The 18,180-nt window shown below is 40.4% G+C and overlaps 1 protein-coding gene across 2 annotated transcripts in view; it reads left to right on the forward strand.

Annotated features, from left to right (window-relative positions):
• The window catches only part of LOC134533661 (selenocysteine-specific elongation factor), a 67,767-nt gene that overhangs the window by 18,261 nt on the left and 31,326 nt on the right, over window positions 1-18,180 (forward strand). For both annotated transcript variants that reach the window (XM_063371200.1, XM_063371201.1), the window contains exons 2-3: window positions 2,966-3,135; window positions 16,130-16,244. In XM_063371200.1, the coding sequence (XP_063227270.1) occupies window positions 2,966-3,135; window positions 16,130-16,244 (285 nt within the window). The remainder of the gene's footprint in view (window positions 1-2,965; window positions 3,136-16,129; window positions 16,245-18,180) is intronic.

Here is an 18,180-nt window from a genome sequence, read left to right on the forward strand (position 1 = left end):
AGACATATTGTATCGCAGGATGGAGTGCGATAAGATCTTGAGAAGATCCATTCTGTTAAGGAGTGGCCACAGTCTAAGGACTCTGTACTTTATATAGGCGGTCTGTACCTGGGTTCCTGATAGTGGCATACTCACTTCATCATTGACCGAGGACAAGAGACAATTTATATGGACATCAGCATGTAAAACTGCCTTTAAAAAACTCAATAATCCCTGTGTACTAGCCTAATGCTTGCCTACCCTGGTCAATATGGAGAATAAATACTCGACACAGATGCAAGCAGAGATGGGTTGGGTGCTGTACTTTCCCAGGTTCAAGATGGATATGAATGAGTAATAGCATACTATGGCAAAGTTTTGTCTAAGTTTGAATGCAACTATTTTATCACAAGATGATAACTCTTAGCCATAGTGATGTTTCTGCAACATTTCTACAAATATTTATATGGGAGAAAATTTCTTTCTACGCACTGACTATGCCACATTTAAGTGGTTACTAAAGTTAAAGAATCCAGGAGGTAAACTTGCTAAGTGGATTGAAAAGATACAGCAATATGATTGTTGGATATAACACAGGAAAGACCGAAATCACAGCAATGCAGATGCCCTCCCACGAAGACCTTGCAAGGTAGAATGCAACCATTGCAATAGGAGAAAGAAAAATGAGGGGATCGAAGATGTTCGGTGAACAACGATAACTAATGGGCTAGATAGAAAGAAAATGCTCGCTTGAAAATAGCACAGCAGCAAGCTTGTGTCTTGGCACCCATTGTACCTGTAAGCTGACTAGAGAATGGTACTGGATGTCCATTAATGAGGGCATGGGAGAGTCCAAATGGAAAAGTAATTACCATGCAACTACTGCTTCCAAAGTGTCTTGTGGCAGAGGTTTTGAAATTAATCCATGATGGCACCTGTGGTGGTCATCGAGGGGTGAACATATCTCTGGCCGAGAACCATCAATGCTGTTATTGGTTGAGGTGTCGCCAGGACGTGGAGGCTTGGTGTAGACAATGCGAAGCATGCTTGCTAAAAAAAAGGACACAACACCGGAGTCATGGTAAAATTAGGGCCTTCAATGTAGGGGCCTCCTTTGAGAGGCTAGCCATCATTAACTCTGTGCCACCTACCCAGACTAAAGATGATAACCGGTATATTCTTTTAGCAATAGATTACTTCTCTAAGTGGCCATAGTCTTGTGCACTTCCTAACCAAGAAACTACTACTATTGCGGGTGCATTTTAATCAGCAACTTCATTTGCAAATTGGGGGTACCAATGGAGCTCCACTCATACCAAGGTTACAATTTCGAGTCAATATTATTTCTGTCGGTTGCTGGGAATAATGAAACCAGGACTACAGTCCTACAGTCTCAGTCCGATGGCATGGTGGAGAGGTTCAACAGAACTCTCAAGGAACACCTGGCCAAGGTTGTGTCCGAGCATCAACAGGAGTGGGATCTAACACCCAGTTGTGCCTGAATCTCATATAGGTCTACCGTCAATGAATCCATTGGGCAGACCCCTGCGAGTATTGTGTTTGGACAGGAGTTGAGGCTGCGCTGTGATGTCCACGCAGAGAGCTGGCCAGCACCACTGATTATGTGAATCGTCTAGAGAAGTGAATGGAGCTTAATTATGTAGAAGCCTGCAAGTATTTTCCATATGTGATAATCGAATGAAGACGAGGTATCATCTGAAGGCTAACATAACCGGATTTTTGGAGGGCCTTTTGGTGTGGCTGTACAACCTGCAACGAAGGAAGGGAAGGTGCCCTAAGCTCTAGCAGCATGGGAAGGCCCATATGAATACTTGAAGCAGCTAAATTATGTGGTCTACCGCTGCCAGAAAGGATAGAAGGGTTGGATGCATTGGTACATTTGAACCGATTGAGGGAATAGGCAGAAGGAATTCGTTACCTGTTATTTTAGAACCCGTCCTATATGCAAAATATTTAATGGAAGCTTAAGTCGCACACCATGTCAAACAAACGTGGCTGCGATACTGACGTTTTCTTTGACGTCATGGGACGAACATGTTTAATGGATACAGGACCATGGTGTGCGCCAGTTTCGGAGCTGGCTGTTGGCCCCACATGGCTACTGATGTCACTCGCCATCCACTGACGTTACTGACATAAGGCATGCCATGTGCCTGGCCAGATTACAAGGGTCCTCATTACACCCTTCTCCCTTCTGTTTCCCTCTCACTGTGATGCCTCAGGCCATTGTCAATGATCCTTTCAGCCGCCTGGGAATTCTGCGAGGCCGCCGCGCGTAGTGGTACGAGTAAACAATGCCTTTTTGTACTGTTGGGGCGATGGGTCTGTCTGGGATGACTTGACACATCACAGCCGCTCTCGATCCTTCGAGTTGGATGTCTCTGCGGGAATTCCACGAGAGTTCTGAGAGTTCGGTGAGTTCCACGAGTGAGGAAATATGCGACATCGGCGAAGATGGTAAGAGACCCTTTTCGAGAACGGCGCGTTAAGGTTGATGGTACAGTGAGAGTGCGACTGAGTGGCGCGATGCTGTGTGCGTGATGACAGGTGCAAGGAGAGGGGCGAACCACTGTCAAGCACAGCTCCAGTAAGGAGTGCGAACTGCGGAACTTGACTGACATTGAGTGACTTGCAAATAAACCTTTTTTAAGTGCACATGGTTTGTGATCGGACATTTTAAGTATAGTTATTTATTGGAAATGTAAATATAAGTTATTAAAATTGTAATAAAATTTTTGGGCTATCCCTTACGAACCTTGTTTTCCCATACATTATAGTACTCATAACAATATTTATCTTTCTTGTCTGTTATTGAGGTTTATTATGACATACAGTGTAGTCAGCAATATCAATGGGTTCATGATTAATTTTGCTTATAAAAATTGTACAACCTGATGCTGTTGCTTGTGTATTGTGTTCCACCCAAGGGAAGGAGAGAATGGTAACTGGTGTATTCCGGCGACAGGCTCCCAGATAATAGACCTGATGCTGTTGGTGGTGGACGTGCTGAAAGGAGTGCAGACACAGACGGCCGAGTGTCTCGTCATTGGCGAGGTGACGTGTCGCAAGATGATCGTCGTGCTCAATAAGATAGACCTGCTGTCCCCAGAGAAGAGAGAGGCCACCATTCAAAAGGTCTGTCCATTAAAAATTAGCATTTTACTGTCTTCTTTTAATTTAAATACAATTGAGCAAAAATTCAATTGTATACCAACATTGTGCTTTAAGAAGTAGGTAAGAGATTTTTTTTATGTATAACATCTTAGCTCTCTGTGTATGGCATTTAGTGGGAGTAATTTCGTGAATGGTGATAACCAAAGTTCACAAATACAACGGGAAACTTTTATATATTGATTGTTAAGTGAATTTTAACAACATGTGCCATATTTTAACAAAATTCCTAGCCGAAAATCAGGTCCAAATCTGGGGTTTATTATTTTTTCGAGTCTTCTTCGTTTTTGTTGGAGCTGTTCCATTATGTGGTTTAAAATTTCGGTATACTAATCAAATAATTCAATAGTCAATGTATTAGTTGTAGGCAGTAATTTCTAATTTATTTTGATCACAATGTGACCAAATGTCATTAAGTAGTGTCAGAGTTTAATGTAGACTGGGAACTTCCTCTTGTTTTGAAGTATGCGAATGCGGCGTGATCTGCATCCATGCCCATGGGGGCCCCAGGGCGGAAGGGCCTAGGCTAAGAGCGCTGGGTCAAAAAAGAAAAGGGGGGGAAACCCCTTGCACGACATAATAATGTTTCGAAGGTCAAGTGTCCAAAATTTCATCAAGCTCGAAGTAAAACTGTAGAGTTGTATAAAAAAAAAAATATTTGTAAAATCTTCATTTATAGCTGCAGATGTATGTACACACACATACACATACAAGATGAGAATGTGTGTACACACACCTACACATACAGGATGAGCTTGAATTCAACCGACAAGCTTCGGCTTTAGTTTAATCTCGACAAAATAAGTTGAAAAGTTTTTTTTTACGATTTATGGGTGGTATATGTCTTTAAGTTGTGGCTGAGGAAGTATTTAAAATAAAACATGGAATGCCTGGATTATGTTCAATTGAAGTATATCCTACAATCATTGTATATTTGTGACTGTAACATAATTATTTCATGGAAATAATTGGGGGTAACACCTTTATTTCTCACATCATTTTGTGGTGTGTTACTATTCCCAATTATTTCAAAGAAATAATTTTGCTACAGGGACAAAATTCGCTGTAGTTGTAGAACTCTCCACTTACCTAAACATGATCTGGACGCTCAGTGTTCTATCTTAAATACTTTCTATATTATTCACAATAAACATGTTGTTCAGCCCCAACTTCAAAGACATATGCCACCCTTGGAAAGCACTTTAGACCATAAGTTGTATGGGTGTTCTTCACTTATTTTGTCGTGGTGAACCTGCAGACGAAGGTGTAGGTCGAATTGAGACACAGCCTGTATGTATACACATGCATATAACATAGAATATGTATATCTGTGTGGCTGTCTGTCGTTCACGTAGCACGGAGACTAAATTCCTACAGCCCTGGTTTAATGTGTATCTCATAGCCTCTTTTTTTCTTTCAAAATTTGATTTGATTTATTCAAGTGTTTAGGCGGTTTTATATTTACCTTGTTTTTCCAATTATTTCCGCTTCTAATCATTTCCAAAGAACGATTGTCCACACTTTTTGTACACCTTATGTACACATAGACGGCATGAGTAAATTTCAATTTAAGCAAATGAGTTAACATTTATAACTGTTGAATATGTTGTTTGTACATAAAGGAAAAAAGATTTACAATAATGTGCTACTTTCGTGTCACATCGCTCACCTCGTGGTACAGCAAGCACACTTCCCATAATCTGGCACATTTGGGACTTTGCAGGTGTCAGAAAATTGAAAATGCTGAATTGTCGGACGGTATCGCCCAAGATAGCTAAACGTTAAGTCGTACAGCAACTGATTTAGGGAGGGGCAGTGTTACGAATGCAGACAGGACCACGACACACTCCAGGTTCGGAGCTGGTTGGCGGTCTAGCATGGCCACTGAAGTCACGTGCCGTCCACTGACGTTAGGCATGCTGTGTGTGTGGCTGGAATACAAGAGTCCTCTCTACCTGCTTGCCCCCTTCTGCTCTCATCACATCATCCCGCTTCAGGCCATTGTCAATGGCTCTTTTAGAGGCCTGGGAATTCTGCGGGTTTCCCGAGGCCGCCGCGCGGTGTGGCGCGAATAAACACCGCCTTTCTACGAACTTCAGGTCGGCCCTGGATGATGTGACACATCTCAGCTGCTCTCTTCCTTCGAGAAGAATGTCAGAATGTCACGGGTATATAAGCGACAACGCCGACCTTTGGAGGAGTTCTGAGAGTTTGGAGGGTTCCGCGAGTGAAGGGAAGTGCAAAATTGGCGAAGAGGTTGAGAGACCTCCTCGAGAGTGGCGCGATGTGGAGCGACGGGACCGTGAGAGTGCGACTGAGTGGCGTGAGACTGTGTGTGGACAGGCGCGAGGTAAGGGGCGAACCACTGTCGAGCCTAGCTCCAGTCATGAGTGCAAACTGCAGTACTTGACAGTCAAAAAGTGACTTGTGAACATACCTTTTTTTAAGTGTGAGTGATGTGATCAGATATTTTTAAGTGCGTTTGTTTATTAGTAATGTAAATATTAGTAATTAATAAAATGTAATTGGGCTATCTCTTACAAATACAGTTCTCCCCAAAATAGATCATAACAATATATGTATTATTTAATTCTTATTCTTGTATGTGTCTCGATGGCTGTGTGGTGAAAGGTGTAAGTTTTTCATACCAGATGTCTGATTTGTATTGATTCCAATTTATTCTGTATAAAAAATTTAAGTTAATATATCTATAAGGGTCATAGCTGCACTGGCATTATGTGGATTGGAGAGACCGATGCGGTGCACTCTAGGAACAAACAACAGAAACAAAGATGGCCATATATAGCACAAGTAAACAATATGGTGGATATTACATCATTCAAGATGGTGACCTCTATTAGACGAAAACAAGATTGTGTCCTCCAGCAGATGGAAACAAGTTGGCGGCCTCTAACACATGATAATAATTTGGCAGCCTTCAGCAGAAATAATTGCAAAATGAGGAAAATTCTAGAAAACAAAATGGCGGCTATGATTTAAGAGGGCGATAAAGGGCTTCATTTAGAGCTGTTTTAGTGGTCAATGCGACCGCAAGTAGAGGTCAAACCAGTTAATGCAGATGAATGAGATTTTTAAACATCATTGAAGAAATGTATAATGAATGATGCTAGTTGTCAGAATGCGGTTAATGTTGTTATTAATAAGCAAAATTAATTAGTAAAAAGTTTTATATTAGCGCAAATTTGACAACTTGCAGAAAATAAAGTAATCGGAATAACAAAAAAGTAAAAACTGAACGATTTACATGTAACATTCTTTTATAGTATATGATTTTTGGAAATAATTATCTTCATATAATTGTGAATTACTTGCACATGCATAAGTCACTGCACATTCATGTTTGAGCCGAAAATTTGCCACTTCACTGTTTGGAGATAGGACACTTTTATTCCATCCCCTCAGCAAGACCCGAGCGCTGTAGATAATCCTCGCCATTAGAGTGGTCGGGTTCCGGCTGTTACCTGCGCCTTGTTGACAAATATGGGAAGGGGTGTAGAGGAAGGTCTGGTTTTCGATAACACATGTCTTGTCGGGTTACTCTGCATTTCTCTTGTCATTGCATTCGCGTCCACCTCATTTACATTATTCTTAGAGTGTTCTTTGCACATATATATTTTATAGTGCCGTTTATTTACAAATATTTAACTGGATTGTGGATATACAATAATAATTTTTAGTTTCTTTTAGGTTACTTGGCATACATCTTATTTTCAACCAAATAATAATAGTTGTATAAAAATGAAATGAACTAAATATACCGTGGGATATTACTTTGCAAGGCATTTATTGGGGGATAAGTTTTACAGATTTTGCAGTTCCAACACTTATAAACACAGCACAAAATACGAATAATTACACAAAACTGTAAAGCTGATTTGTAAACAAAATACATAAGTTACAATAGTTTACCTTGCGGTTACATACAAATTGATAATATACATAAAAATATTACAAGTTTTCAAAGCTATCATGTTGTTTCATTACGTAGCATATAAAAGTACTAGCTGCAGTACCCGGCTTTGCCCGGGCTAAACACATGGAGCTTTATTGTCTGCGTGTTAAAGCAAACTGGATAAGGCTATATATAGGTTAGTGTGTTGGACATAGAGAAATGTCACACAATTACTGTTTGTATGTTTATGACATCTGATTTTTTGTTTACCCATGGTGATCGGTTATTTATTATTTATTATTAATTATAAACACCATTAATCGAAATAAAAACTATCATATCTCTCAAGTTGGAAAAAAATACACATAAATGCCAATTTTCATCGAAATCGGTTGACTTGGTGAAGAGTTTACTGGAAACAAACATCAGGACACTGGATATTTTATATATAATGTATCACATATATAACACATGTATATTTCATGAATAGTAGTTACTGAAGTAAAAAGGTTTTTCCTTTATTACAAAATAAAATACACAATATAAACTATTCATAACTTAATTTCTTCTTGCTTTTAGCATTCTCAGATGTAGTTTCTGCAATTGGCGTACTTTCTTCAGTCTTCCTTTAACCTTAAATCAAAATAAAAAAAAACACATTTTTTTTATTAATAACACTGCCTGAAGCTATACACTGAAAACGACCCATGAATACTTTAAATAATTTGTGTACTTATTTTTCTCTCTCCAATTTGCTAGATTTTTACCTCTATTCCATTTTCTTCGCACAGACAAATGCAATTTACCACGAGCATTACCTTTTAAAAAACGTGCGTTTGTTTTCGCCATTTATAAATGAAAATCCATTCATATATTCCGAGCTAACACAGCGACAGCAAGGAAAACTAAATCCGACTGTCTCGCAGTGCCACCCCACCCCTTTCGGTCCTTATCGTGGGACTGAGAAGTGTCGCCTATCGCGAGGGACTCAGAGCAATATCGGTCTTACGCACAATATCAGGCGCACATGTTACGCTTCAAGCAGCTGGAATTTCTAGTAGCTATTTATCCCACTCTTAATAATATAAAATGGCAGCCAGGGTTATTTTAAATATATAGGTCATCTAAAATAGTTTCTATGAGGTTACAATCCAAGATTATGTTCGGCACCAGGCACAAAACCCTGCATCCTGTGACAGAGTCTCATTTCTATACTATTGACAGCAAATTTAGTTTTGGTCTGTGTTTATATAAATTGTTTATCCTTTTGTTTCTTTCAAACAAAATTTGCTGCCAAACACCACAGTTGCTGTACGACTTAACGTCTAGCGATCTTGGGCGATACCATCCGACAATTCAGCATTTTCAATTATTTGGCACCTGCAAAGTCCCAAGTGAGCCAGATTATCGGAAGTGCGCTGTACCGCGAGGTGAGCGATGTTACATGAAAGCAACACATTATTGTAAATATTTTTGACGTGACGTCTAATAAATCGATGAACGCCGGCTGCACGCACGAAAAAGTGTCCCACTACGGATGTCCCACTACGGATGTGTGCTGTTTGCTCATTGTACGCATGCGTGGCATCTCTCTTCATGCTCATTGTACGCATGCGTGGCATATCTCTTCCACTCAATTGGAACAACCATCATTTGACTTTTCAATCATATTTTCGTCGTTTGAATTATTAATATTATGTAATTTAACGATCGTCCACCGATTTTCAGTACAATCGGTACGGTTATTTAAAAGTAATGTTGAATATTCAAATACGTTTTGAACCAACAATGGTGTTTCACAGTTACACATAATAATTAAAATTACACCCGGGATCTTTTGCATAATTTTTTAAAAAATATTGTAACACATTATAAATAAGTTTGGTGTGTTTGGGATGCGTATTTGTTTTAAAATCGTGTTATAAAAACGAAATAATATTATTCCCCTACCGTGAACAAAATTTTTATAAATATGTATATAACATCTGAAACTATCATTTTTTAAGTATGGCCTCGTGGCCGTTCGGCCAGCATCGCAAAATTTCAATCCATAGGATGACTGTTTGAATCCCGGCAGCTGCGAATTTTTTTTTGTACTTGTAAAAATAAATACGGCGCACGCAACATTTCAAAAGTAATAAATATATTTGAATTAATGAATGCAAATAAAAGTAAATTTACTAATTAAATTATACATTTCATTTCACTCCTTTTATCCATACAAAATAGTGATAATTCAATAAAAATGATTCAATTTATTCATAAAAGTATGCAGAGGTAGATTTTATCATACAAAAGATAGAAAAATTTAAAAAAAATTCTTCCTCAAAGAAAATAATATTTTAATGCCTAAATGGCTTGGTTTCAAAAACCTATTACGGCTCAGTCTCAGGCTGAATATGATATTTTCTTTTCTTCTGGATCAATCATTTCATCAATGTTTTGTTATGACGTCACGTTAAGCTATCGTCCGTAAACCGACTTTACAGACAGCCAATTTTTTTTCCTTTGTATACAAACAACATATTCAACAGTTATGAATGTTAACTCATTTGCCTAAATTGATATGTTAAAATAAATGTGTATTACGAATTTAAGATCAATGATATCAGTTTAATCTTAGTCCCTGAGGGGTTGATGTAACAGGCACAATGTGACTGTCGTAAACTCTAGATTCTCTAAAAAAAAAAAAATTAGGAAAGATTAATAGTTGATTCAAAGCCCGGGTGTCGATCACTCGAACCCACTCTAGAAGCTAACCATTACAAAAGAAGGTCAGTGCTAATATACAAACTTTTGTATTGGAAGAAAAAATTGAATTCCCATAGCAGTAAAATCCGTGATAGTCTATGGTGGTCACAAAAGATTTCAAAGTCAGCTGGAGGGCCTTATTCAACATTCACACAGCTAGGAAGTTAATGAAATTTAAGACACTAAAAAAATATGCGTAATAATAATAGTGAATACTTTTTACTAAACCTTGTTTACGTGCAACAGTCAGGACTTTTTCTTTAAGACACAAGCAAAGGGCAAAATGTTTATTCACAATGATTATTTTACACTCATCAAATACATGGGCCCACCAAGCAGGGGCGGATCCAGCGTTTGATTTCAGGGGGGCGAATGTATGTTTCAAAAGTATTTAAAATGGGAGAGTCCGGGGGTCCACCCCACGGAAAAATTATAGATTTTCGCATGCAAAATGGTGTTTTTTTATAGCAATTTTGTGCTTAAAATGTCAAATAAATTTTTGGTATAGTCGGTAAAAATTTTCACAAAAAATTAGTTTTTGTAAATGATAAAGTTAACAGAAAATAATAAATAAAATACAATAATTAATGAATGGGCATAACATTTGTAGTAATAACTAAAATTAAAATGTCTTGTACATATAATGATTGTGCATAACTAGAAGTTGCAAAACAAGAGTTTTTCTTTATCAATCTCGCAGCCATAATGGATATGCAATAATGCAAGTTCGGTCAGTCTGTCTTCCTTTGTGGTAGATTTCAACCACATCTTAAGTCTTCTCAATGTCGAAAATGTTCTCTCTGCCGAAGCGACACTTACGGGTAAGGTGACTAAAATTTTCAGGAGAATGTAGATGCCTGGATACAGCTCCTCGTCACACGAAGCGAGAACATCGAGAGCTGTGGAGGGTATTGTATTGTTAATTTCTTTCTCACGAGTCCACTTCGCCTCCCATGATCGAACCTCGGCATTAAGTTGTCTTTCCACATATTCTAGCCCATTCACTCCAAGGAGAGAGCCATACTTTATAGAAATTTTTTTTTGACATTTACTTGACTAGAAGAGGAAGTTGGTAACAAAGCTGACAGGCTGTGAAGCTGTTGCGTTTCTTCCAAAAACCGATGTTTTAAATCTTCCACAATGTGCTCCAGAATGGAAATGAATACATCTCTTCGGAAATATTCAACAGGGTTCGTTGATGGGTAATTTTGTCTGTGTTTTTGCCTTTTCACAAGTCGAGGTATAGTTATATCTACACCAAGCTCCTGAGCAAGACCATCAGCTTCGTTCAAAAGTTGAGAAAATAGCTCTTCGCACTATGTTCATTTTGTATTTAGAACATAAAGAGTATCTGCCAGAATATCTTGGGCAACCTTAAGTTCTATTGAAGTCTTCTGATATAGTCTACTCAAAGGAAGAGTGTCTCCCAGTATATCAGATAAGCAGATGACTGTGACAATAAATTCACTCTCACAAAGTGCAGTCAAAAAAGTCTTTGCTTTTGCAGTACTTTCAGCATCTTTACATGATGCGACACACTCTAAAGCCTGAGCTACTTTCAGAAAAGATGTTCGGAACTGCACAACGCCATCGTGTCTTTCGATCCAACGAGTTTCACACAGTCCAGAGAGTTGGTGACATAAAACTTTCTTGAGTAAAGCTGAGCATTTTGATGATGCAGTGAAGAACGAGATTATCGTTTTCATTGTTGCAATAGTATTTTGAACTGCTTGGACGCTGGAAGATTTTGATATGGCCAAATTAAGAGCGTGATTGTGACATGGACAGTGAACAGCATTCACAGCTTCTCGCCTGACTTCAGCCACAGCACCACGAATTTCTGACACCATGACACTGCACCCAATCTGTGGATATGCTAACACAATGGCTTAGGTCAAGACAGTGATGCTTTAGAGCAGAAAGTACTACTTGCCAATATCTTTGCCACTTACAGTTGGTTCATATACTTCATCTTAGTCCTTGTCCTCACTGTTCACAAATTGTCGAACATTTAAAAATTGTAAAAAATCTTCGTGCACTGAATCTTTGTGTACATACATCTAAACAAGTGTTAACTGGGACTCGTGAAGCATCAGTAGTTTCGTCGAACATGATGCTACTTTCACTGAACACTGTCCTGTCACTGACTATACAGCTATACAGTAGGTTACTGCCGAGAAGGCAAGGCAGTCATCTGTTGCCGCGGCGTATAGTTGTAGAGGGGGGGGGGGGGGGGTTGGTTGTGGTCGCACTGCAACTCTCCTCACTCCACCCTCCACTCCAGTAACGGGACAGCCCAGCTTGTCGCCCGCCACGCCACCCCCTTCCAACATTCCAAGTCACGCTTTTCCCTTGAGCTCAGGAGAGCTGAAAAGATGAAGGATGAAGGAAACATGCGCAGAGTGAAGTTACTCTGAGTCAATGTGGCACACAGCTATCAATATTTCGGTTTCATGTAAGACATTGCGCGGGTCTTTATGTATTTGGCTACATAGATTTTGATTCCCTGGGTGAAGAGGGGGGCGAGCGCCCCTATCGCCCCCCCCCCCCCCCCTTGGATCCGCACCTGCCACCAAGGTACCAATAACACTAAAAGTTAAAGCATGACAAATAGATGATTGTACAATATTAAAAGTAAAATAGAAAGCAATAAATCGCCATACAATTAAATACTGGGCAAACAATGCTACAAAATAATATACAAGCCCAAAAAGATTTAAGTGCAATTTTATTTGACATTCCACAAATTTTTTTTTGCTGCACCTACTTTGTTCAAAATTTATAGCAAGTGCACAAAAGTAATGGCTGCTTCTTAAACTCGACATCTGAATGAGTTGACTAAAGAGTTCACAAGTGTGCCGGAAATTTTGTATTTCGACACTTTTTTTTTCTAATTTTATATAATTTATATTATTTTTGGAAATTTTATTTTTCTTTATAATTTGGTTACTTTGGGCGATTTACTTTTTGTTAGGCTGGTGTCCCCCTTTATGCCAGTAGACCGAAGCACCTTTCCCAGAGACCTATAGGATCTTTTGCAGATCTAAGACTTTGTTGGCAGCCCGTTTAACATTTCCCTCGCTTACAGGCACGTCCCAGGCCTGTAACGTTACTTCACTTCATGACTAAAACTGCATACAACAGCTCTGGACGAGTTGTTACCATTTCTCAGAAGCGAGCTGACCATAGCCTTTACCGTCACGAATACGTATTAGGTTCACTCCCCTGGAGTCTCGTCATGGACGCTAGTTCCCAGCATCGTTGCGCTTTTGTCCACCCCCTTCCCTCTCAGTTCTAAGAATTCGCCTAAGACCAATGACCGGTCATAAACCCCAGCAGACAGCGACCGTCTCCAAGGGCGACTGGCATAAAAAATGTGTGTGCCAAGATGGCCCGCACACGACATCTAGCGGCAAACTCGCTAACCGCCCAGCCAACTTACCCTGTAGGCCGCCAGAGCGCAGCACCTGACTGCTCCTTTATTCCCTTGTTAAAGCAGACGCCTCAACAGGTAGCGCTAAGGTCGGCCAGTGCTACCAACTTTGAGACATCAGTCAAAGTTTTTTTATGATGCCCACTCGGGGAACTTCAGAACCTTTCGGTCCGGACGTCCCAGTCCCCCCCCCCCCCCCCCTCCACTTTTGATCCAACAGTTACTTTTAATTACGAGACGCGGTTCTTCGCGTGACACTTCACGTCGCGACTGCAGACGGACCATTTGCGATTATCGGCGAGTCGACGAGACACTGCAAGACTTCCATCCGGCCGCAACCGACTATGTAGTCGCTTAAATAAGGGATGCTATCCCTGTAATCTTCTTCATGTAGTTTAGTCCGTCTGCATAGTACAAAGAGTAATAGTTATTTTTTCTTTTAAATTCTTTTTTTTGAAATAATGAAAACATCCGCGCCCAGCCGCGTATCCGCGGGATCCAGTTCCTGGCTGGCGACGCATTGGTAAATAGAAGCCAACTTCCCTGTCTGGTGAGTTACGATCCGCGACTTTCCTCAACCTCCCCTTAACTTTTCCGGGAATTTTCTGCCCCGTATACTGTCTGTGTTCTAGTTCTTATCAGTTTTGATTTGGACTGTTCGCAGACAGGGTCCGAAAGCCGGACGCCGAATTGGCACTTTCATCTCCCTTCCTCAACACCATACAGGCGCCCTGGCATCATGTTTCCGCGTGATCTCCGGGAAACGAAGCCCCGACCTCCGGTGCTACTGTGCCTTTCAACCTTTTTTTGAACTTTCCTAAATTATGCCGTCAGACGCAGTTCATCATATAAACATAATTTCTGGACTTTCAGAATACTGGGATAGTTTAAACATATTTGTATTTTTTTATTTATGTATTTTTTTAAATGAAACTTTTTATAATTGAATTTAGGGTCGACCCCTATTTTTTCTTAATATATCTGAGATCTGTTTAAGTACTTAATTGATATTGTATGTTTATATATTTTTTTAATATCTGTTATAAATTTTCGTTTAATAAATTTGAAGTAATTATATTCAGACGGAATCACACCTTGTTTCTGTTCATTTCTAATAACAATGTGGAACCTTAAAGATCCCCAGCACACAAGTTAATCGCAGCGCTAATTCTCATAGGTCATAATACATACACAACTTAAAGTTTGGAGTATAATGGTGAAAATACAGGATATCGCAGAAAGAGGAAAAACATGAAGTTCGCCTTCATGATAACTTGAGCCATGTACACAATGTTAATCTGTACGATCATTTTCAGAGCTGAGTGAATTTCTGCCTACTGTTAAATCTACCTAAGTTTTAGTCTGAAAATGTGTGCGACAGCCTCAGGAAATTAACAGTGGCATTTCCCAAGTAGTATGCACGCACCAAGTCGTAATGTTTGCAGCCCTTACCCACAGAAAATAACAGTACATACACGAAAAGTCATGAGACAAATTTCACTGAGTTGCATGCGACGTAAAATGTATACTCCACCGATGCTTTGTTTTTGGCGGCCCGTAAACTGCATGGGGACTTTTCCAAAACCATGCGAGAGAATCCTATTATGGTTTGCATATCATTGGTGTACTTGATTGATGTGTAGCCATTAATGTCTGTGTTAAAAGCACACAAAATGCAGACTTCAATCTACGTCAACCTCGCCTGAGTGTGGCTGGGCTATAGAATCCACCGCACACTGCTACCACACACGCCTGGCTGTTCTTAGGTCCGCGAAGAAACTCAGACCTTAAAATGTGCAACAGATTTCCCAGTTATCATTCAACTAGGTACTGGCATTTCACATCAGCTACAGTCATGGGTAAAAACTTGACACAATCCTAAACTCAACTCGTACTGCCTTAAAAACGCATAAGCCAGTCATTGAAATTAAACAGCAGTAAAAATTATTGAGTAGACACGGGATTAATGCACCGACACCACAAATGTTGCTTGAACGTTAAAAGCGTTGACAAAATAAAGTCCATGTACAGCTCGATTTGTAGCCATTGTTTAGGCCGTGACCCCTTACTTGGTGAGTCGTCGGCCTCCTGAAGTGAGGTCGGGCACGGCTCGGCCCCACGAAGAGTGGGCGAGCTCGCAACCCAGCAGGAGTAGTTGCGATGCCCGGTGGAGGCTCGGCGGTGGCCATGCCCAGCGATGCCTCTCAAGCCCTGATACCCGGTACATATTTCCAACTGATCACAAGTGTGGACTACCATCATATTAGTTTAATTATTACCCGCTAGAGTGCAGTAATCATTTATTATTATTATTATGGAGACACTCCCCATATTGTCATTTGGGCACCATCTTGGAAATTCGTAATTATTTAGATAGGAATTCGGGAAAAATTCCAAAATTCATTAAATAAATTGGCAATAAATATACTGATTGATTCGATCGATTCCCGTCCTTGGTTCGATCCCTGGACGATGCAAAAAAAAAAATATTAATTTTATGCAAAAATAATCATTTCAATCAATTGCGTTCAAAGTCACTTTCCAACACACCATCGCAGCGCCAACGTCGCAGTCAGGCACAGAAACAAACGTATACACCGTAGTCTCCTGTACGCACATTCAGGCGCACAAACACAACAAGTAGATATTTCCCTAAAAGTCTTTGGCCACTGAAACTAGCTTAATTTAATAGTAAACAGGCTGTAACAGTAAGGAAATAAAATAATTCAATAAATTAAAGTAAATTAATTGCAATGTAAAAAATGAAAACTGCAGAAATATTAAGAGAGAGGCCTTGGCCCATGTCACACAGGTAATCAAAAGCCAAACACACAGAGTAACATGACCTGAACCTGTTGCAGATAAGCAAGAAAATGAAACTAACACTGGAAGGTTCTGTGTTCAGAGATGCTCCAGTGGTTAGTGTGGCTGCCAAGCCTGGAGGAACTGAGGCCCTCCAATCAAATGCTCCTATTGGTGAGTACTGGTAAGTGTTCAGAGACACTGCAAGTGTGTGCATGGACATGTGGCAGACAGTCCTAAGGACCTCCCATCAAGAGATTCTATTGGTGAGTAATGGTCCATGTTCAAGGACACTGCGGGTGTGTGCATTGCTACAAAATAGGAGGTCCTTACATACTCCCATCAAGGTGTGTACTGGTCTATGTTCAAGGACTCTGCGGGTATGTGTGTCCAAAAGGCAGGAGGTCCTAAAGTCCTCCCATCAAGAGATTCTATTGGTGCATACTGGTCTATGTTCAAGGACACTGCATTTGTGTATGGTCACAGGACAGGAGATCCTGAGGTCCTCCCATCAAGATATTCTATTGGTAAGTGTGTGTATGGTCACAGGACAGGAGATCCTGAGGTTCTCCCATCAAGATATTCTATTGGTAAGTGTGTGTATGGTCACAGGACAGGAGATCCTGAGGTCCTCCCATCAAGATATTCTATTGGTAAGTGTGTGTATGGTCACAGGACAGGAGATCCTGAGGTTCTCCCATCAAGATATTCTATTGGTAAGTGTGTGTATGGTCACAGGACAGGAGATCCTGAGGTTCTCCCATCAAGATATTCTATTGGTAAGTGTGTGTATGGTCACAGGACAGGAGATCCTGAGGTTCTCCCATCAAGATATTCTATTGGTAAGTGTGTGTATGGTCACAGGACAGGTGATCCTGAGGTCCTCCCATCAAGATATTCTATTGGTAAGTGTGTGTATGGTCACAGGACAGGAGATCCTGAGGTTCTCCCATCAAGATATTCTATTGGTAAGTGTGTGTATGGTCACAGGACAGGAGATCCTGAGGTTCTCCCATCAAGATATTCTATTGGTAAGTGTGTGTATGGTCACAGGACAGGAGATCCTGAGGTTCTCCCATCAAGATATTCTATTGGTAAGTGTGTGTATGGTCACAGGACAGGAGATCCTGAGGTTCTCCCATCAAGATATTCTATTGGTAAGTGTGTGTATGGTCACAGGACAGGAGATCCTGAGGTTCTCCCATCAAGATATTCTATTGGTAAGTGTGTGTATGGTCACAGGACAGGAGATCCTGAGGTTCTCCCATCAAGATATTCTATTGGTAAGTGTGTGTATGGTCACAGGACAGGAGATCCTGAGGTCCTCCCATCAAGATATTCTATTGGTAAGTGTGTGTATGGTCACAGGACAGGAGATCCTGAGGTTCTCCCATCAAGATATTCTATTGGTAAGTGTGTGTATGGTCACAGGACAGGAGATCCTGAGGTTCTCCCATCAAGATATTCTATTGGTAAGTGTGTGTATGGTCACAGGACAGGAGATCCTGAGGTTCTCCCATCAAGATATTCTATTGGTAAGTGTGTGTATGGTCACAGGACAGGAGATCCTGAGGTCCTCCCATCAAGATATTCTATTGGTAAGTGTGTGTATGGTCACAGGACAGGAGATCCTGAGGTTCTCCCATCAAGATATTCTATTGGTAAGTGTGTGTATGGTCACAGGACAGGAGATCCTGAGGTCCTCCCATCAAGATATTCTATTGGTAAGTGTGTGTATGGTCACAGGACAGGAGATCCTGAGGTTCTCCCATCAAGATATTCTATTGGTAAGTGTGTGTATGGTCACAGGACAGGAGATCCTGAGGTTCTCCCATCAAGGCATTCTATTGGTAAGTGTGTGTATGGTCACAGGACAGGAGATCCTGAGGTCCTCCCATCAAGATATTCTATTGGTAAGTGTGTGTATGGTCACAGGACAGGAGATCCTGAGGTTCTCCCATCAAGATATTCTATTGGTAAGTGTGTGTATGGTCACAGGACAGGAGATCCTGAGGTTCTCCCATCAAGATATTCTATTGGTAAGTGTGTGTATGGTCACAGGACAGGAGATCCTGAGGTTCTCCCATCAAGATATTCTATTGGTAAGTGT

Source organism: Bacillus rossius, chromosome 7, assembly GCF_032445375.1.
Source record: "Bacillus rossius redtenbacheri isolate Brsri chromosome 7, Brsri_v3, whole genome shotgun sequence".
Taxonomy (NCBI): Eukaryota; Metazoa; Arthropoda; class Insecta; order Phasmatodea; family Bacillidae; genus Bacillus; species Bacillus rossius.